General features: G+C 45.8%; 1 protein-coding gene across 1 annotated transcript; it reads right to left on the bottom strand.

Moving 5' to 3' along the window:
* Nucleotides 1-1869: 1869 nt before the first annotated feature.
* LOC140417851 (probable G-protein coupled receptor 139) lies at nucleotides 1870-4477 on the bottom strand. The gene is made up of 2 exons (XM_072501296.1): nucleotides 4408-4477; nucleotides 1870-2792 (listed from the first exon to the last, which is right to left on the bottom strand). The coding sequence occupies exons 1-2, from the start codon at nucleotides 4475-4477 to the stop codon at nucleotides 1870-1872; spliced, it is 993 nt and encodes a 330-aa protein (XP_072357397.1).
* Between the last annotated feature and the right edge of the window lie 18588 nt (nucleotides 4478-23065).

Below are 23065 nucleotides of genomic sequence, written 5' to 3'. Positions count from 1 at the left end.
CGACCTGCGTTGCCACCTTCAGGGTACAATGGACCTGAACTCCAAGATCAATTTTCCCCAGGACTCTTCCGTTGACCGCTCTTGAATTGAATCTTCCAAAATGCATCACTTCGCATTTGTCTGGATTGAACTCCATCTTCCATTTCTCTGCCCAACTCTCCAATCGATCTATATTTTGCTGTATTCTCTGACAGTCCCCCTCGCTATCTGCAACTCCACCAATCTTAGTGTCATCTGCAAACTTGCTAATCAGACCACCTATACCTTCGTCCAGATCATTTATGTATATCACAAACAACCGTGGTCCGAGCACGGATTCCTGTGGAGCACCACTAGTCACCTTTCTCCATTTTGAGACACTCCCTTCCACCACTACTCTCTGCCTCCTGTTGCCCAGCCAGTTCTTTATCCACCTAGCTAGTACACCCTGAACCCCATTCGACTTCGCTTTTTCCATGAACCTGCCATGGGAAACTTTATCAAACGCCTTACTGAAGTCCATGTATATGACATCTACAACCCTTCCCTCGTCAATTAACTTGGTCACTTCCTCAAATAATTTTATTAAGTTTGTAAGACATGGCCTTCCCTGCACAAAACCATGCTGCCTTTCACTGATAAGTCTATTTTCTTCCAAATGTGAATAGATCCTATCCCTCAGTATCTTCTCCAACAGTTTGCCTACCACTGACGTCAAGCTCACAGGTCTATAATTCCCTGGATTATCCCTGCTACCCTTCTTAAACAAAGGGACAACATTAGCAATTCTCCAGTCCTCCGGGACCTCACTCGTGCTCAAGGATTCTGCAAAGATAACTGTTAGGGCCCCAGCTATTTCGTCCCTCGCTTCCCTCAGTAACCTGGGATAGATCCCATCCGGACCTGGGGACTTGACCACCTTAATGCCTTTTAGAATACCCAAAACTTCCCCCTTCTATATGCCGACTTGACCTAGAGCATTTTAACATCAATCCCTAACCTCAACATCCGTCATGTCCCTCTCCTTGGTGAACACCGATGCAAAGTACTCATTAAGACTCTCACCCATTTCCTCTGACTACGCATAAATTCCCCCTTTTGTCTTTGAGTGGACCTATCCTTTCTCTAGTTAACCCCTTGCTCCTTATATACGAATAAAAGGCTTTGGGATTGGTATGTGTGTGAGGGTGGGTGGGGGGGGGGGGGGGGACGGAACGAACGAGACAGCAGGGAACAGTTAGGGAGGGGACGAGATTTGGAGGGAGGCTCGGGAGAGAGGACGGGAGGCTGGAGCACCGCCAAAACGGATAATAGGGGGCCGAGAGCAAGGCCGCAAAGAACAGAACTCCTAAAGAAACACCGAAAACGAGACGAGGGCAGGGGGCGGGGGGGAGGGGGGGGGGGTGGGGCGGGGATTGTAGGGGATCGCGGCCAATCTACCAAGTGGGAGAAGAGAAGGCGAAGGGGAAAGAGCTGCATATATGTAAATAGATGACAATCGCCTATTGTATGATATCTGATCGAATAAAGTATCTTTACACAACAAAAACGGGGGGCAGAGATGGTCAATGAGTGGGTGTGTGGAAAGTTCTTGTATATTGTAATCGCTTCACATACCCTTGTTTATTGTACAATGTATGAAATAAAAAACTGCAATAAAAACATTTTTAAAAAATTGTTACATCTTCCATTGAGCGTGCAGTATGGTTTGTTCGACCACTCTTTGCCTGCTATTTCATCTGTACCTCATGTTAGTTCCGAATGCTGGAGTATACAATTTGTCTTGTAAATGGTTTATTTTGTTCAGGACCATGAAATATTGTGGCTGCAACATCTTTGTAAACAAGCATGATTGCAGATTCTGCCTAATTCTGGATATATTAATAGTCCTTAACTTGACCATGAAGCACTGTTTAACCTAAAGCAACTCGTGATAACGGCGAAGGGAAAAATTAGCAACTTCTTCAGCTCATTTCGGAACTTGGTCTGGGCTACTGCATAGATGAAGGTGTTGTTGCAGGAACTGAGTAACTGAAGCATGTTGGTCGTTTCTTGAAAGATGAAGTGTGGGTCGTTGAAATCCAGACCGGTGAAGTACGCCTCAGCTGTAACCCGAACGTATAGGAAATGTCCAACATATGTGACCCAGAGGAGGAGGAAGCTGAGCGAGATGGCGAAGAGCAGGACAATCGACTTCTTGCGATTGGCAATCTCTGAATCTCCGTCACTCTCGGAGCCCATCAGCCTCCTGCGGGCTCTGCTGGCTTCTACAATGTGTCTTACAGTCAGGGCGTTGAGCAGCAGAATGAAGAAGAACGGGAGAAAGGGGGTTAATATGTGGTCGAGCCAGTCATAGGCTTGCCACGATGGGATAGTGTAATAGCTGGATTTAATATCACAGAACCAGGGCACCCCGTCCAATATGTACAAGGGCTGGTAGGTGAAGTAAAAGGGGACGTTCTTGACGTAGCTCAGGGTGATGAACATTCCTATGACCAGCAGTGCGGTTTTCTCGGTGCAGTATCTGGTCTTCAGTTTCTGATAGCAGATGGAGACAAAGCGGTCGAAGGTGAAGGCCACGGTCAGCCAGACTGAACCATCACGGGTCGCATACACGAGCACGGTGCTGACAGCGCATCCGGGGGTGATCGATAGGACACTGTACCTAAAGTAAATGCCACCAATCCGGTTGAGGATAACAGCGGTGACCATGACAAGGAAGTCAGTCACTGCTATCGCTACCAGGTAGTAGGTGATGCACCGAGAGAGTCCGCACCGTCCTCGGGATAGGATGCTGATCGCCACCAAGTTGGCTGTAATAGAGAAAAGAGAGGCGTCACTGAGCAGATTCCAAAAACCAGCTACTCCCTGGTCCATTCCGCTGCTGAATCCCTCCTGACCTGCCCATTTCGCACCTCCAGATTTCAATTAATCCAAAGGCATTACTACTTGATGCTAATCCAATGCTGGATTAAACGTTTGTCAATTCACAGAATATCGCAATCAGTCCCTGCAACAAACTCCGCTCTCCACTGGGTCCATTCCCGTGGCTGGCCCTCTTCTGAAGTTACAGACCATTTACAATATTCAAGTCCTGTTTGACCGTGGGCTGAACTTCCAAACGCCCAGATTCCCAAACCGACCATAAGGCCGGACACTGCAAACTTCTACATTTCTCCACAGCCCATTGAATCGCCCGTCCGAAAGTCTGCCTTAGCTGAAGAGCTACTCAAACCCTTATTGACCACTTTCATATATCTACGCTCACGATCATTGTAATAGTTTTTGTGTGTCCGCTCCCAATTTGCATTGCCAGTGAACTCAACTGAAAGGGGCGGCACGGTAGCATAGTGGTTAGCACAGTTGCTTCACAGCTCGAGGGTCTCAGGTCCCATTCCAGACTTGGGTCACTGTCTGTGCGGAGTCTGCACGTTCTCCTCGTGTCTGCGTGGGTCTCCTCCGGGTGCTCCGGTTTCTTCCTACAGTCTTAATATGTGCAGGTTAGGTGGATTGGCCATGTAAAATTGCCCTTTAGTTTCCAGAAAGGTTGGGTGGGACTACTGGGTTACGGGGATACGGTGGAGGTGTGGGCTTGGGTGGGGTGCTTTTTCAAAGGGCCGGTGCAGACTCGATGGGCCGAATGGCCTCCTTTTGCACTGTAAATACTATGATTCAATGATCCAAAACGGTTGTTCCCAATGATTAACTCACACCACATCTCGTTCAGCCATGACAAATGTACTGTCTTCGATCACAGCGCCAGAGCCCCCGGGTTCAATTCTGGCCTTGGGTCTCTGTCTGTGTGGAGTTTGTACTTTCTCCCTGTGTCTGTGTGGTTTCCTCTGGGTGCCTCCCACAGGCCAAAGATATGCAGGTTAGGTGGATTGGCTATTCTAAATTGTCCCTTCGTGTCTGCAACAGATGTGTAGGTTAGGTCAGGCTCAGGGGTTATTGGGAAAGCGCAGGGGACGGAGCCTGGGCGCAGTACACTTTTCAGAGGTTGGTGCAAGTTCGAATGGCCTCCATTTGCACTGATTCTATGATTGCCTAATAACGCCTCTATCTCAGCATTCTCCCGATTGTTTCAATTGCCTCATTGCCTTATTAGACTAGTCCCTCCCCATTCCTGTGCCACCCTGCAGCCCAATAACGATTTGTACCAAATGGTTGCAATGCTTAACAATATAACGTCCGTGCAATGCTAACCATTATAACTCATATTTCTACAGTCTAATAAATAGTTGTTCTATAAGTGTGACGGGTAATTTATTGACCATTTATTGTTCTGCTCTGTAATCAAAAATTAGTCGATGCACTCTCATATATCATAATGCAATAACCCTTTCAGTACGATCCTTAAAGGGAAGAGACAATAATTCTGGAGATTCAGAAGAAAAATAAACATTGCAGTTGAGATTCCTCTCTTACCTGGGACACCAACAATAGCGAGTGCGGGGTAATAAACGGCATAAAATGGTCCATTCGCTGGTCCATGCATCGTCTTTCAGAAACCAATTGAATTATGCAAGGTGTACATGCTCTCTCTGCAAGACGTCCAAAGGGTCCCTCATTTATAACAGTGAGAGTCTCCGGACGGGCAATTAACTTCCAACATGCACTTTAGTTACAGATCGGTGAACAACCAAATTAAGAAACGAGTCCATGCCTTTCATTTGTTCCCTTAGGAAGGGGGGTGAATTCATTGCCAACGTGGTGAACTGCTGACTGCAGCTTCTGCGGTCCCTCCTAGCCTCAAGATAATTCTCTGCGTCTCCATCAATCAGAACTCCTCTTGTTAACTCTGAGCTGAAGTTTGATCTCTGATAAAAATCTGTCTCTTTCAATCTCTGACATATTGTGCTTTTAGTTGACGGATACGTGGTTTGCGTATTTGTAAGTGTTCTGGTGTTGAGTGCTGCATTAATGCACTAATATTGAAAGATATTTGCAACAAAAGAACTTGAAATAACTCATCGCTAACATGGGAGGGCGGATGAGGTCGAGCCGATCGCAGGCAAATGCTTTGTCCTAACAAACCGTGCATACTGAAAGTGCCTTAAAATGGTCCAGTATGAATTTAAAGTTTTTAGTGAAGGAACAATTGATACCTGGCTGGTTGAATATCAATTCCGATATCACTGGGGCAAGTAATTACCGAGACATGACTCAGAAGCAATAGCGCCAAGTGCAGTGAAAATGGAGGCACGATCTATAAAATCTAGAAATGAACATTTTTCGGACATGGGCTGTGGTGGCAAAAAGAAGGATATCGATTTCTGAACACTAAATGTGTCAAGGTGTATGGGGAATGTGCTGGGGTATAGTTTTGATAGAGAACCAACCTATTGTGATCATGTTGGATGGAGGAACAGGCTCCAAGCGCCGAATGGCCTACTCCTACTACTATCTAAACTGTTTTTATATTTCGATGATACACTGTTCTGTGTGGCAATACCTGAGATTGCACCTCATAAACTACAGAGGCATTGTCCAGCTTAGTGTATTCCCGTACCAGCCTCCCTGAACAGGCGCCGGAATGTGGCGACTAGGGACTTTTCACAGTAACTTCATTGAAGCCTACTTGTGACAATAAGCGATTTTCATTCCATTTCATTATAGTAGGTGCAGTGTCAGTTCCTGCTGCAACACACCATGTCACTGTTCATACCGCACTTGATTTGGCCACTGTTTATACAACACTGTGTTATGTTGTTATTAATACTCCAAGAGGGAGGCATGGTGGTGACAGGATCTAATGCAATATAAAAATGCATATGTTCTCGTGGACTTTAATTTTTTTTTTTTCCAATTAAATGGTAATTTAGTGTGGCCAATTCACCTATCCTGAACATCTTTGGGTTGTGGGGGTGAGACCCACGCAGACACGGGGAGAATATGCAAACTCTACGCGGACAGTGACGCCATGAGTTCGAACCCAGGTCCTCGGCGCCGTGCGGTAGCAGTGCTAACCACTGTGCCAGCGTGCCACCCTCGTGGAGTGTCAATAACAACTGTCCCACCACGACACCCTGGTCTCGGTGCACTTCCCATTTTCCTAAACTACCACCATTCTGAGAATAATCTGCCTTCCTGTTTTTGCCACCAAGGAGGGTAACCTCACATGTGCAGTCCTTGAAGGTTGGCATGCAGGTACAACAGGCGCCGAGGAAAGCCATTGGTATGCTGGCCTTCATATAAAGAGGGTTCAGCATAGGAGATTGCATGGCTTTCTACAGTTATACGGAGTCTTGGTGAGGCCACACCTTGAGTGTTGTGTGTAGTTTTAGTCTCCAAGTTTGAGGAAGGACATTCTTGCTATTGAGCGTGTCCAGCGAAGGTTCACCAGACTAATTTCCGGGAAGGCAGGAGTGACATATGAAGAAAGACTGGATCGGCTGGGCTTGTACTCACTGGAGTTGAGAAAGATGAGAGGGATCGCGTAGAAACATATACAATGCTGAAAGGATTGCATGGGCTAGATGCAGGAAAAATGTTCCCAATGTTGGGGACGTCCAGAACTCGGGGTCACAGCCGAAGAATAAGGAGTTGGCCATTCAGGACTGAGATGAGGAAGAACTTCTTCTCTCAGAGAGGTGTGAACTTGTGGAATTCTCTACCACAGAAAGCCGTTGGGGCCAATTCGCTGGATATATTCAAGAGCGAGTTGGACGTGTCCCTTGCGGCTAAAGGGGCTGGTTTAGCACAGTGGGCTAAACAGCTGGCTTGTAATGCAGAATAATGCCAGCAGCGCGGGTTCAATTCCCATACCATCCTCCAAGAACAGGCGCCGGAATGTGGCGACAAGGGGCTTTTCACAGTAACTTCATTGAAGCCGACTTGTGACTTTAAGCCAGTATTATTATTATTATTATTATTATAGGGATCAAGGGGTATGGAGAGAAAGTGGGAGTGTGAGATGGAATTTGCATTATCAGCCATGATGATTAGAATGGTGGTGCAGGCTCGTAGAACCGAATGGCCCACTCCTGCACCGGTTGTCTATGTTTCTATGTTGATATATATCAGTAACCGAACAAATGCAGATATGAAGTAGAAGAAATTTAAACACAGGGTTGTGAGAATATGGACCCTGTTGCCACATGGAGCTTGGAGCAGAGCGTATTGATACATTTATGGGAAGACTTGGAAATACTGGAAAGAGAACAGAATAGACCGACACACGGACTGGATGGGAATGGTCAGTTAGATGTCGCGCGGGAGGGGACAGTCAGGTCTGGAGCATATGCGCAAATACAATTTAGTTGGGCCGAATGGTCTATTCCTCTTCCGCAATTTCTATACTATGCAAACCGCAGATAATACTGCGCACAGAGAACCATGGAGAGAATCAGTCAATGGGCGGAAAGAATTGTAATTGGCAGAGAGCCGGAAGAGGCAGTTCCCAGTGAGTAGCAGTGAAACCCACTGCGGTAACTGAACAGACTGAACCCAGCCGACAACTGTGAGATTGGACAAGTTCCCACGATGACGAGAAACACAAACAGCACAAAGTAAATTTCGACAAAAATCGAAACTAACTGTAAATACATAAAGTTAAAGAGAAACTGAGAAAAAAATGTTATTGATAGAAGAACTTAGTCAAATCGATGAAAAGGCAATCAGAAACTCCGGGAAATGTTAAACTGCAGTCAGTGAGCGACCGCTGACCACCGATGTTCAACATCAGTTGGGCCCCATTGCTGCTGATGAATCGCAATCAAATTCTGTTGGATCTTGCTGTGCGAAATGATTAAATCCGTTTGGGTTTCTCTTGGCCAATTATTTTTCGAACTGATTGGCTCATGGATAAAAAAAAATCCATCGGGTTTGTCTCTCAGCAAGGAAAATAGGAACTGAAAGTCACATCCATGGTAGAAACAAAGAGAAATAAGGACGACATTCGGTCCCTAGTGTAAATGCCGTGCCTTAATAAATGAACTACTATCCCTCCATGATATTCCCACGCCCTGTTATTATCCTTTTAGCGGATTTGACCTTTACCCGTTTGTAAATCACTGTTGAATCAGCTCCCACCACCCATTCTGACAGTGCATTCCAGATCGTTAGAGCTTACTGGGTGCAATAAAATATCCATTCCCCACTGGTTTATATTGTAAGAATTGTATTGTGACAGTGAATACAGTTCAAATGCAATTAACGTGATAAAATTGCCACTCAAACTGAGCAATTCACGCAATTGGCAAATACCCCAGGTTAATCAGTGGCTAAACCATTTTTCTTGATGATCCAGATTGAACGTGGTGTGGATTACAGACGCGGTGAGCTGTCTGCTGGTGTTTTAACCTGAGGATCACCACACCTCAGGCGAGAGACAAGATCGCGAAGGCGGGGCCTTCACAAATAACCTTAGCCAATATGGAAATTGACCACATGATGTTGGCCATCACCACCCAGCTTGCCAGCCAACGAAGCTAAACGGGCCCAGACACAGTGATTACCGAGGCAGTGATAGGGAAGGCAGTGGCCTAATGGTATTGTCCCTAGACGAGTCATCTCTGGACCTAGAGTCATTTGCTGGGAACTGGGTTTCGAATCTCGCAATAGCAGATGACGAACTTCGAATTCAGTGGAAGAAATAAATCTGGAATCAAAAGTCTCAAGATGACCATGAAACCATTGTGGATTATTGTAAAGCCCCATCTGGTAAACGAATGTCCTTTCAGGGAGGAAATATGTCTTCCAACCTGGTCTGGTCCACTTGTGACGCCAGACCCACAGTGGTTGACTCCTTTTTTCCCCACAATGAATGACTCTTAAATGCTATCAGGGATGGGCAATAAACGCTGGCCCACCCTACGAGGTCCACATGCGATGGGCGATATAAAAAATATGCAGAGCTGGAAAAAAATCTGAAAAAGGCAAGGATTAAAGACAGACAGAGATGCATCACAGAGCGAGCTGTGTGCGAAATTGGGTCTGTCCTCCTCAACATTTTTAGATGTTTCTAAAGCTGTTTCCGTGCTCTGTATCACTGTGTGTGTAATCCTCACTATGTTCAGGTTTCTGTACAGCTTTCCACGTGCTCGGTATCACTGTGTGTGTAATCCTCATCATGTTCAGGTTTCTGTACAGCTCTCTCCGTGCTCTGAATCACTGTGTGTGTAATCCTCACCATGTTCAGGTTTCTGTACAGCTCTCTCCGTGCTCTGTATCACTGTGTGTGTAATCCTCACCATGTTCAGGTTTCTGTACAGCTTTCCACGTGCTCTGTATCACTGTGTGTGTAATCCTCAGCAAGTTCAGGTTTCTGTACAGCTCCCTCCGTGCTCTGTATCACTGTGTGTGTAATCCTCACCAAGTTCAGGTTTCTGTACAGCTCTCTCCGTACTCTGTGTCACTGTGTGTGTAATCCTCACCATGTTCAGGGTTCTGTACAGCTCTCTCCGTGCTCTGTATCACTGTGTGTGCAATCCTCACCATGTTTAGGTTTCTGTACAGCTCTCTCCGTGCTCTGTATCACTGTGTGTGTAATCCTCACCATGTTCAGGTTTCTGTACAGCATTCCACGTGCTCTGTATCACTGTGTGTGTAATCCTCACCATGTTCAGGTTTCTGTACAGCTCTCTCCGTGCTCTGAATCACTGTGTGTGTAATCCTCACCATGTTCAGGTTTCTGTACAGCTCTCTCCGTGCTCTGTATCACTGTGTGTGCAATCCTCACCATGTTCAGGTTTCTGTACAGCTCTCTCCGTGCTCTGTATCACTGTGTGTGCAATCCTCACCATGTTCAGGTTTCTGTACAGCTTTCCACGTGCTCTGTATCACTGTGTGTGTAATCCTCAGCATGTTCAGGTTTCTGTACAGCTCCCCCCATGCTCTCTATCACTGTGTGTGTAATCCTCACCATGTTCAGGTGTCTGTACAGCTCTCTCCGTGCTCTGTGTCACTGTGTGTGTAATCCTCACCATGTTCAGGTTTCTGTACAGCTCTCTCCGTGCTCTGTATCACTGTGTGTGTAATCCTCACCATGTTCAGGTTTCTGTACAGCTCTCTCCGTGCTCTGTATCACTGTGTGTGTAATCCTCACCATGTTCAGGTTTCTGTACAGCTCTCTCCGTGCTCTGTATCACTGTGTGTGTAACCCTCACCATGTTCAGGTTTTTGTACAGCTCCCTCCGTGCTCTGTGTCACTGTGCTGTGTGTCGGCTCAGTGCACAGTAATACACAGCGGAGTCGCTCAGTTGAATTTCGGCGATCTGTAACCGGCTGATTTTGTCGACATGATCGATATAAGCAGCAATATTTCCTCCGGCAGCTTTTCCTTTATTCTCCTCTCCTGAACTGTGTCTCTGAAGCAGGTATTCCAGAGCCTGTCCTGAGGACTGACGGTACCAGTGTACTGTGTACTGACAGACCCTGAATATTCCCAGTTTAAAGTAACTGTGTCACCGGCACCAGAGGTTTGGAGAGGTAGGTTCTTGGACACCAGGGAACTGGAATCTGGAGGATTAAAAATGAACATTGTTTGTTTGCTTCGCCGCTGTTAACCCCGGACGTGTTAGTCGACTGTGTGAATGGTTCCTCTTAGTTTGATTTGCAGCCAATTAGAATCGCATTCTGTATTTGAAAGTTGATCATAGCGGGAGATGAAACGATATTATCTTTTTTTAATGAATTGCACTGTCACGGTCAAAGATTCATAGTAACTTTCAAAGGGTAACGAATCGGTGTTTGAACGGATAAATCGCATGAGTACTGGGAACAATTGTCTGTCATATTTAAAGAGGCAGAATGGCCGAATGTCATCCTTACCTTTGTTCATGGGATGTTACCCAGCTCTTAATGCCCACACCTAATTCCGTTTGAGTGCAATTCAGAGAGCATTTTTAAAGGACTCAATTGCTGTGGATCTGGAGTCACCTGTAGATCTGGTCAGGTTGGCAGATTTCCTTCCCAACAGGATATTAGTGAACTCCATAGGTCTTTATGACAATGGCAATGGATTAATGGCCAATATTATCATTTTACTGCACAATTATGTTGGGAGTGGAACCCGGTCCGCAGAGCGTGCCCCTGGTCTCTAGATTACCAGCATAGTGACAATAACACTGTAGCATCGCCTCCCTTTGATTCTATGATCTACATCACATTTCTGTTAGTTTTCTTTGTAAGAAACAAACTCACTGGAAAACTTTAATCAGTGAGGTCATCAGTTTCCAAGAAGATAATGGCTGAGTTGCGGCATCGAGTCGGCACCGGCTCGTGGAAAGAGCACCCTACCCAAGGCCCACACTTCCACCGGATCCCCATAACCCAGTAACCCCACCCAACACTAAGGGCAATTTTGGACATTAAGGGAAATTTAGCATGACCAATCCACCTAACCCGCACATCTTTGGACTGTGGGAGGAAACCGGAGCACCCGGAGGAAACCCACGCACACATGGGGAGGATGTGCAGACTCCACACAGACAGTGACCCAAGCCGGAATCGAACCTGGGACCCTGGAGCTGTGAAGCAATTGTGCTAATCACAATGCTACCGTGCTGTTACTGTGGGAACTTGTCCCAAAGCCTCACAGTTGTCGGTTGGCATCTGTCTGTTCAGTTACCGCAGTGTTTTGTCTGTTACTCACTGGCAACTGCCTCTTCCGGCTCTCTGAACATTTCAATGCTTTCTGCCTATTAACTGATTCTCTCCCGGCTGCTCTGGGTTGACTGGGCTCTAACTTTAACATTGTACAAGATTGGCAGAAGAGAAGTAGATCATCCGGCCCGACTGCTTGATGTCTGAGTAAATACTCCAGACCAACCTGCCGCAGCCCCAGTCTAATTGACAATTTCTTTCCAGCTCTCTGTGTCGGTCTATTCCGCTCTCCTTTCTGTACCTCCAAGTCTATCCAAAATGTAGCAATATTATCTCCTCCACACGCCATTTGGCATTCGCCTCCGCATTCTGACCTTCCTGTGTTGACATTTGTTCTACTTATATATGTAGTTGTTTTTGTTACTGATATACATTAATCACTCATTGCTGCGGACCCATCCACAAATAAATACTTGTTACACATTCACGAAATCGAAGCTGTTCATAATTCCAAAACAAAATGTCTGAAGTCTCTCTGTCTTCCAGAGAGCGGGGTCTGGCCTATTCACTTTTTCCAGAGAACCATAGATTTTTGCTGGTATCCTTTATCATAAATGTACAATCAAAGCAGAGTATATTAGATATTGGAGGAAGAGCCGACCACATCATCAATCAGAACTGGCTCGTCAATTCAAGAATATTGTGACACGAGATCACATTCCCTCACTCTGCCTATATCCGTGATAATGTCGGCATCAGGAAATCAATCGAAATTGCCTAAAATACACTCAACCACAGAGCATTCACAGCTCTCTGGGGTATAAAATGCCACAAACTCACAAAACGGTTTTACTGAAGAAATGTCTTCTCTTGGCTCTCATGGCAGATCCCTCATTGTGAAACTATGGACTCTGGTGTTAGATTTTGCAGCCTGCGGAAGCACACACTCAACATCTTTGTCAAACCCCTTCTCAATATTATATAGCTTAATGAGACTTCTCATTCTCCTGAAATCTATGGGCTATAGGCCTAGACATCTTAATCTATTCTGATGGGACAATCCCTTTCTCTGAGGGTTCATTATGATGAACGTTTGGCACAGTCCGTCCAAAGCTTGTAGTTTCCTACCTTAAGTACCCAGAGAAAAACTTTACACATTATTCAAGGCCTGGGTCCATTGCAGCCCTTCCGACCACCACTCTGGATTCAGATTGTACTCTGAACGGCCACCAGAGATCATCCAAACCGTCTCTCCCTTCCTTGCTGATTCTAAATGCACATTCCCCCAGTTTATAATGGTTCCCTATTGTTTCTGTTCACTTTTATAATATTGATATGTCTTCCTCACTCTCTCACTGCACGGTGCTCTTTCAATTAACAGTGATTCGGGACACAGATAAATTACAGCAATCCCATCACTCAAACATCTACATTGTAGCTGAAACGACATCCTGCTGCCCAGGAGAGAGCTCTGCGACCTCGCACCAGTCAACTTACGGACGGATAGCGTTCACTTGGTCACAGATATCTCCGTGAGTGGCCCGGAGGGTCGGTCATCTGCTCATTAAAATGAATTAGTTGTGTGCGAGTACGCGATGTTCATGTTACCCCTGATGTGCCCATTAAGCCAATAATGGTCCAAATACTGTCAGCCTCCATACCCAACCCAACAGTAACACCCCACTAATCCCCCAGAACCCTGACACTGCTGACTACCTGCTCCATTGGGTCTCACAGACATTTCCCCCAGGACAAACCTGGACCCGTCGCCTCAATCATATCCTAACCCCAAATCCAAATCTGTAACGGAGAATATTCTTGAGAGATTTGTATTATGCTGGATAGGATGAAAACGATACAGACCACAATAATAAACTGACGTTGAACATTAACCAGGACCAGGCTGTAACACGGTGGGGTTTGAAATCACTTACCGGCTGTGATAGTGACCAACGTGCCGGATCCATCCACATCGCCATACTTAAGCCACAGTGACACCGCTCTCAGCCTCCCCGGTACAAGAACTACCGACAACTCAACCTTCCAGAAAATCATCGGCAGAAAGTCGGAACTGCCCGAATAAAGCGGATTTAAACAAATAAACAACATTCACGGTTTCAAAGTCTCCCTCGCTCTTTGTGGGGGCCGGAACTCTTGGTAAATGGCCCCTGGTAGAACATGTTCACTTCATGTAACCCGAGAAAAGTGTCTAAGGAAGATGTGTGTGGTGGAAATTAGAATTAAATTAAAGCAGATTACAGCGATAATAACATCAACCCGATAATCACCTCTCCGCACATGGGGAATTTATATTTAAATTGTACAGAGGTATTTGCTCCGGTCTCTCCCACTGTGACTAACCCATTATAACACAATGTTATAAGTCAGTATCAAATCCCCCGGATATTCGGTGGGATGTGAGACATTCGGTTAACAGCGAGGACTGCTGTTTCCCGTTCCAGATGTTCGACCAGGATCACATCTGGTGTTGAGGTGTTGTAACTGGAATCAGCCATTCCTTGTCTCCATTCACTGACATCAATCCGGGAAAGGCATCACCATCACAGACTCGGCATTTATAAAACTCAAAATGTTAACGGTAATGGTCCAGTCTCATTATAAACCAGAGTGTGGGACAGACCGTGTGAGGCGGAACTATTGGGATTTCAGGCAGATTAACTCCGCTTCATCATTTGATTCTGTGATAATCCGCAGTGAGGGATTTTGTATCGCGGGAAGCCGAGACCCATCATTGTGTTTCGTCTCTATAATGAGCTTTACAGTAATAGGTGGCGCTGTCTTCAACTTTCACATCCCGAATTTCCAGCGAAAATGTATTTTCTGCTTCATTCACCGACACAACAAACCTCCCTCCGCTGGAGATCCGCTCCCAATCTGCCACGGAGTGGGTTTGTCTGAAGAAATGCCCATTTTTCAAATAATAATAATAACCATATAAAACACAGGTGATGGTGAGGGACTGACACTCCTCCCTGGTCACCGTTGCCGGCCTCTGTGTCACTGACTGACTGAAACATCCTGGAAATTAAACAGTGACAGTTTAATGGACCATCAGAGCAGAAGCGAACATCAGGCTAAAACCACAGACAGGGTCCGTAACTGGTTTGGAGTGGGCAGTTTTATATTAAATCCATACAATATGGGTTAGTCTGATCGGTACTCACGGGGTAAACAGACACACAGGGCGATAACAAGGAGGACTCCCATTGTTCTGCTGCCTGGATCTGATGGTTTATACAATGAAGTGATGGAGCCTGCAGACCTCGTCTCATCTGGAAGAATAGAGTGGGACTGAAGTATTTTCAGACACTTAAATCGGTAAATTTAGCCCCGCCCAAAGGTTTTAGTAAACTTGAGGATTTAAAGGGGCAGCTGGCTGTGAACATGACGTAGAGCCGCAGCTATTTCTGCCTCAGAGCTCTCGGCCCGCGACCCCACTGGCCGCTGCGACCCACAGTTTGGCAATGCACCGCTTTATGTGATCTGGAGATGGTTGGCAGAGGGTAGTGTCCACAAGATTGTCAATGAATCCTCAGCGATCCCGCTCTCTGGTTGTGTGTTGTGTGATTGGCCCTCTATTTGAAAGAGGGAGCCTAGTTATTCCCGCTTTCTTGGCTGTGTGATTGTTCCTCCATTTGAAGGAGGGAGCTTAGTTATCTCTTACTTTATTGGATCTGAGAGCTGGATTAGAAATCCCCTCCCACCTCAGTGTATTGAATAGGGGATGGGGAAGCGTGCTGTTGTGTCAGTGGAGGCTGCCACACTCCTTTCCCTCCAGTAGCGTATTGGGAAGTCACTTCACGCACGTGTATTTATTGCGTGATCGGATTTCCACTCATTTCCATGCTGCTGGGAACATCTTTAAAAAAAACTGATGGTATTGATGGGACCTCGTTAAAATGCTTGATCAGAATTACGGAACCTCAGAACCGGCAGCTTCAGTCAGCCTAGCAACTGAGAATTAGAATACAACATGATGCGGCACATTGACAATACTCACGCAGACAGAAGCCTAATTTTTAAACAGAGTGAACACTCATTTAAACCAATGTATCCTGCCCCATACACCTTCTGACTTTTTCATTTAATATTTGAATTGAATTCATTTCCAGTTCTGTCATATTGATTGTTGTCATTTGCAGTGACACAGAATGACTTGCTTCAATATAGGCAAAGAAAAATACAGACATTTCAAAATGTTTATTAAAAATGGTGCAATGGCATTTACGTTGTATACATAGATCAAGTTTCACTCTAAGGTGCTGCAACAGAATTGTAATACCTGTAATATTCACTGTATACATTCACTGTGAGTCATATAGCCCGAGGGGGATCTATAGAAATCCCAGCCCTCAGTTCACTGTGGTTAAAAGGTTTTCGACAGTGACCTTCCCCGTTTGGCCTATCGGGAGCTGCCTCAAGCTATAGTGGATCCGTAAGTACATAGTCCTAGACCCTGGAATGTGACCGTCTGCAACACGCGGTCGGGGACAACTCTTTGCGCTCTAAAACCAACAAGACTTGGGTCGATCAAAGAGCGTCTTTCACGGAGTTAATGACCCTCCAGCAACAGTTGATGTTTGTCTCGGTGTGTGTCGCTGGGAACGACCCGGAGAACATAGAGGCCTGCATCATGGATCTGCTCGGGGTGAACCTCGACAAAAAATACCTCTTCTCACTCCAAACCTTATTTGCAAAGGGACATTCCACAAATTATAGACAACGGACTCTTTGACCTCACAGTAACCTGGAGGGCAACGTTCAGATGGGGTGAGACTCCGGTTGTTTAGGAAGGATCTACCGGAGAGGGCCTTTCTCACCACCAACCAAAATGTCTTGGTGTTTTTTCAAAGTTCTCGCGCTGAGGCATTCTGCCAAATAACTTTCACAGTCTGCTTTGGGAACTAGCGGACAGGTTCACTCATCTCCTTTTCCCCAAGAGCCTGTAGGGCCTTAAGTGCAGACGACTGCCTGATGGCCCTGTGGTCAAATATGTTTCTCTGCAGACGTCTTTCCACGAGGGACAGGTTGTACAGCACTGTACAGCTACTTTGAGCGTTCCCGGGTACCGTGGCCAAACCCATTCTTCACAACACTGGGAATAGATAGAACCTCAGCAAATAGTGACACTTGGCGTTTGCATTCCGAAAACATGCCTAGCTTGGTGCAGCCACGATTAAAGGTGACCGTCGGGATTAGGGCGGTGTTGGGCAAGTTTTACTTTTTTCTGGAGGTTTGCGCATTGTGCCCCTGCGAACCTGCTCCATTTCTGACCCCTAGATGAAGCGGAATATGGACCTGGAACACGCAAACAGTGCAGGAATGACGAATGGACCAGACCTGCGCCACGTACAGCAACACCGAGAGCAACTTGCACCCGATGAACATGTTGGTATCAGGAATGGAGAAAGAGCATCCCTCCCACATACCCAGGTTTCGGATCATCATGCCTACTCCCTGCTTTCAGTTTCGAACGCATGCCCTGATTCCTCCGAACCATCTGCTAAGCTCCTTCAGGCCATCTTAGCTGGCAGCAAACTGAACATGCGATCGGTCAGCCCAGTTCCCAAAGACCATGGCCTCGCTCTTGCCACAGTTTACCTTGGAAACCGAGGCCAAGCGAACTGATCGCACTGACAGCGGATTCAAGCAGAAGAAGGCGACTTCCTCCATGTACAGAGAGGCTTTGATTGAGAACCCCCACTACCTCGGATCATCAATCTGCTTCTGTCCACATCCTGCCTGATTGACTCAAAAAAGAGTTCTACACAAGACACGAATAGGACGGGAGATAGATGGCGGCTCTGCCTGTCTCCAGATTTAATTAGAAGTCTTTCTGATTCCCACCCATTGATTGAAACTGCGCTTCTGATGCTTGTGCAGTGCAGTTGGATCCAATTGTGGATTTCATCCACAAACCACATTTTGGAGATCATATCCATCATGTATGTGTGCTATATTCTGTCAAAGGCCTTTTCCTTATCCTGGCTGATGACGCAGGTATCCACAACCCTGTTCCGCCTATAGGCGATCGTATCTCTGAGTAACACGGGACTGTCAGAGACCTTCTTGCCTGGTACAGAGCAGGTCTGCCCAGGGTGGATCACCGACTCCAGAGCAGACCTGACTCGATTGGCAATGACCTTGGATAGAATTTTGTCGTCCACATTTAACAGTGAAATGGATCGCCAATTTCTAATTTCTTCCCATTGCCAATTCCGCTTGTAGATAAGGGTGATGATGCCTTTCCGCATTGATTCTGGTATTCTCCCGACCAGCATACTACCGTACACTTCAAACAGGTCTGGGCGGATCAGTCCCACAGAGCTGAATAAATTTCAGGCGATAGTCATCGCTTCTGGAGTTTTAGTCTTCTGGAAGGACTCGAGCGCCTTCGTCTACTGATCCAGAGTTAGCAGAATATCCAGGCTCTCCCTTTTGCTATTCTCTCAGACCCCCGCGAGAAAGGATGGAGCAGAATGTCTGTGGGCTCCGCCTCATTAGATTCAACATAAAAGGATTTGTTGATCCTCAGAATGAACCGTCACCTTCCTTCAGGCTCCTGATCACAGCGATCTCTCTGTATACCTTCGTGACGAAGAAACGCGAGCCTTCTCAACACCTTTGACAATGAAAAGGTGATGGTCTGTCTGCTCCTGTAGATGATTTCTTGCACTGTGGAGTTACAGACTCGGGAAATATCATGGGGAACAAGTTCAATCGAGTCCTCAATATGCTACTTCTCAGTATTTCCTTCCCAGTAAAATTCCATCCTCCTCCGAACTGCTATATCCAAACTATTCCCATGATTTGTTCAAAGACCCCAATCACTATTTTGTGTAATTGATTCATCTTGTTTTAATTATCTCTGAACCCACCAGTTATTCTGAACAAATTGACTCTCTCTACTTGTGGTGACCAAAGATAATGATAAACTGATGGAACAATGGAGTAGGTGCTGAACAATCATTCAGAAAGACAAGTATATAACATCAAACGGCAGAATTTTTATAAAGGTGACAGAAATCAATTTGGAAAGCTAATATTATACATAGATCAGAATTAAAATAAGCAAATGCAATTCGACAACTGAATATCACCGGTTTTGTTGTGTTTTTCGTTGAACAATAATGATCTTTATTCGTGTTACAAGTAGGCTTACATTAACACTGCAATGAAGTCATCTGCCGTTTCTCTGTCAATTTTGCAGCCTATTTATATCCTGTTGTATTCTCTGACAATCTTCATCACTATCCGCAACTCCTGCAATCTTTGTATCATCTGCAAACCTGCTAATCAGACCCGCTACGTTTTCTTCCAAGTCATTTATATATTACAAAGAGCAGAGGTCCCAGTACCGATCCCTGCGGAACACCACTAGTTACAGACCTCCATTCGGAAAACATATTTCCACTACTACTCTCTGCCTTCTGTGGCCAAGCCAGTTCTGGGTTCATCCAGCTAGTTCGCCCCTGACGCCAAAATCTCTTGCACCACGCTGCAATGAGGGACCATATCAAATGCTTTACTAAAGTCCAGGTAGACAACATCCACAATCCTTCCCTCATCAATTATTTTTGTCACCTCCTCAAAAAATTCAATTAAATTAGTGAGACATGAACCTCCCTCATGCTGTCTATCGTTAATAAGACCATTCACTTCCAAATGTGCATAGATCCTATCTCTGAAAATCTTTTCCATCAATTTCACTATCATTGATGTCAAGCTCACTGGCCTATAATTACCCGGATTATCCTTGCAACCCTTCTTAAATAAAGGTACAACATTGGCTATCCTCCAATCCTCTGGGATCTCACCTGAAGGACTGTGAAGAGCTCTAGATTGAAGCTGAAGGTGAGAGAATTAGTGATAAAACAGCCAGAGTCATTGTGCTATTTTTTTGCCTAGATTAGGCAGGAACAGTGGGAAATGGAGGGATATGTAAGGCACTGAACTATGTTTATATTTGGAATTGTATATTTTATTGTTATAAAACCATAAATGCCTTAATCAAATGTTTGTAAAAAAACAACAGCCAGAGTTTTGCGCAGAAATCAGAAATTCCAGGGGGAAAGCTGCATTAATTTCAAAGGGAAATGAAAGCTCCACCTTCGGGCAGCACGGTAGCATTGTGGATAGCACAATTGCTTCACAGCTCCAGGGTCCCAGGTTCGATTCCGACTTGGGTCACTTTCTGTGCGGAGTCTGGACATCCTCCCCCTGTGTGCATGGGTTTCCTCCGGGTGCTCCGGTTTCCTCCCACAGTCCAAAGATGTGCAGGTTAGGTGGATTGGCCATGCTAAATTACCCTTAGTGTCCAAAATTGCCCTTAGTGTTGGGTGGGGCAACTGGGTTATGGGGATAGGGTGGAAGTGTTGACCTTGGGTAGGGTGCTCTTTCCAAGAGCTGGTGCAGACTCGATGGGCCGAATGGCCTCCTTCCGTACTGTAAATTCTATGATAATTCTATGATTGTGGTCGAAGAGGGAAGTGCACTGATTTGTACAATCTGTGTATAGCACCATCTGGTAGCCAGTGATGGGAGTTGCACTGACTTGGTCATCCAGGGTTTGATACGCCGTGCCTGCGGCTAACTGCTGACGGCAACGAAGAATCCCTGCCGTTGCACGACGGAAAAATCTCCGATGAAGAATTTTAAGAGGCAGTGAAGTAGTGCTCTCATGAGTCCGGTAGTAGAAAACAGTCCCCCAACACTTGGAAAAGCAGTAACAACAAATGTCCAGACACAGAAACACCTGATCTGGCATATCAGTGACTCCAGACCCACACAATGTGGTTGACTCTGAAAATGCCTTCTGAAAATTCCTAACGAGCTACTCAGTTCAAGGGCAATACGGTATGGACAATAAATTCTGGCCTAGTCAGCAACGCCCAGAGCTCATGAACGAATAAAAAAACGCCACTTCCGGATGCATGCACGGTCAAACATGTACAACTGCACTAAACCAATCACATGCACACGATACAAAAAGACTCAGATAGACATTTATACATGGACAGATATTGAAGTACACACAGCTTAATTAAAAACCAAACTGTCGCACCGGTTAACTACGATATAACTGGATCCGACAAACCGCATGGTCTAATTCTGCCCAAGACTTAGGCCCTTCTGGTGAGGCCATGCTCAGGGTGAGGGTGTTGATATTGCCAATCTGCGGCAGTCTTCAGATTATCAGAGCATCCAGACCTCTACACAGGAAAGGGGGAGAGGACGCCCAGGCTTACGCCTCACTAATCGACAGGTGGAGATTTCTCCTAGGCTGGAAGTCAGCAGCATACCCACGGCCTCGGAGTGTTTCTCAGACCTGGCCGGGGAACTGAGGGAAGAGAAGATAAAATTCACGATCAGAGGGTCAGATGGGAGATTCCACGATACATGGAAGAATTTCACAAACCTCTTTGAGGAACTGTTCGCAACTAGCAATCAACTCGCCTGTTTGAAAGGGGCGGGAACCATATGGAGATTGAGGGGAGATAAAATAGAGGTGCAGAAGATTATGTTCGGTTTAGATAAGGGTGTTAAACAAACGCTGTTCCTATCAGCTGCTTGTAAAATGATTGCAGAACCCATATTTACGATTTGGAGCAATATCTCCAAAGGGAGATCTAGAGGGATCTAGGTGTCCATGTACATAGATCCCTGAAAGTTGCCACCCAGGTTGATAGGGTTGTGAAGAAGGCCTATGGAGTGTTGGCCTTTATTGGTAGAGGGATTGAGTTCCGGAGTCGGGAGGTCATGTTGCAGCTGTACAGAACTCTGGTACGGCCGCATTTGGAGTATTGCGTACAGTTCTGGTCACCGCATTATAGGAAGGACGTGGAGGCTTTGGAGCGGGTGCAGAGGAGATTTACCAGGATGTTGCCTGGTATGGAGGGAAAATCTTATGAGGAAAGGCTGATGGACTTGAGGTTGTTTTCGTTGGAGAGAAGAAGGTTAAGAGGAGACTTAATAGAGGCATACAAAATGATCAGGGGGTTGGATAGGGTGGACAGTGAGAGCCTTCTCCCGCGGATGGATATGGCTGGCACGAGGGGACATAACTTTAAACTGAGGGGTAATAGATATAGGACAGAGGTCAGAGGTAGGTTCTTTACGCAAAGAGTAGTGAGGCCGTGGAATGCCCTACCTGCTACAGTAGTGAACTCGCCAACATTGAGGGCATTTAAAAGTTTATTGGATAAACATATGGATGATAATAGCATAGTGTAGGTTAGATGGCTTTTGTTTCGGTGCAACATCGTGGGCTGAAGGGCCTGTACTGCGCTGTATTGTTCTATGTTCTATGTTCTATCTGCATGGGAGGATGTGAGGAAGAAATTTTACACAGTGAGGGGTAATGACTTGAACTCAATGCTTACATTCAAAGGAAGATAATATTCAGCTCCTGGTGAATCGAACGATAGAGTCAGACTGAAATGTAAGATTTGGTTTGAATTTCCTGTCTGCAAATCCTCTTCTAATATCCAGTAAAATAAGTTTACAAAAGCCATCACTGTGAGACCAAAATGAAATTCAGAGGAGACAAACATTTCTCTTGGTTGCAGTTTTCTTTGTGTAAATCCTTCCCTTGTAATCCCCTGTCAGTCCAGGATAGAAATTGACAACATTCACTCCTCCTGCTTACAAGCATGACAGTCGTGTTCCCTCCTGCACGTTTCCCCGAGCCATCGTCATCAGCATTCCCTCGATTCAAGGATGAGATCTCCTCAGAGTCCTGCGTGGCCGGGAGGATTCATAAACACCCGCTGGAGGCCCCAAACCTCCAATAAGACCCATTGATGTTGTTGTCAGTCTGCAGACAGGAGCTGGAGAACTGAACCCAGGCAGAGGAGAGGGAGGGAGAAAACTGGGAGTGGAGGAAAGAAATGGTGCAGATGGCGAGATGGGTTTGGATTTCAGTCCAGGGAGGAGGGAGAGTGTGTGGGACTGGGATTGACAACTTTGGGGGAACATGAGAGGAAAATATGTTCCAGAGAAACTAGAACTGTCTCTTCAAAATTACTATTCTGGCCCTAGCGGTGGGTTTTGTAAACGTATTTGGTCCAGGATATTAGAAAGCACAATTTGCAGTCGTCAGACAGAACCTGAATCTCATCATACTTCGTATACAGAAGGAGAAATTTTTGTTCCGTTGTGCCTGTGGAAAATCAGTTCAAACGTCAAGTGTGGCTGAAAAAGTACCGGGATACAAATACCCAAGAGGGAGTTTCCAATGTGCTGAATATGGAAAGAGATTGAGCCAGCCTTAAAAGCCCCACAACATTCACAGTGTGTAGTGATCCTATACATATTCTTCAGCAGGTGTTTGTAAATGATGCATCAACTCATCATACAACCCGGGGACACACAAGGTCACTCGCATCATGGGGAATCCTTTGAAATATGGGGACTGTGGAAAGGGATTCAATTTCCCATCTGCATTGCATATTCACCAATGCATTCACACTCGAGAGAGGCCGTTCTCCTGTCCTGTGTGTGTGAAATGATTTGCTTA

The sequence above is a fragment of the Scyliorhinus torazame genome, chromosome 5, assembly GCF_047496885.1.
Source record: "Scyliorhinus torazame isolate Kashiwa2021f chromosome 5, sScyTor2.1, whole genome shotgun sequence".
In the NCBI taxonomy this organism is placed as follows: Eukaryota; Metazoa; Chordata; class Chondrichthyes; order Carcharhiniformes; family Scyliorhinidae; genus Scyliorhinus; species Scyliorhinus torazame.
Note: the sequence above shows the minus strand (reverse complement) of the source record. Positions and strands in the feature narration are given on the sequence as shown.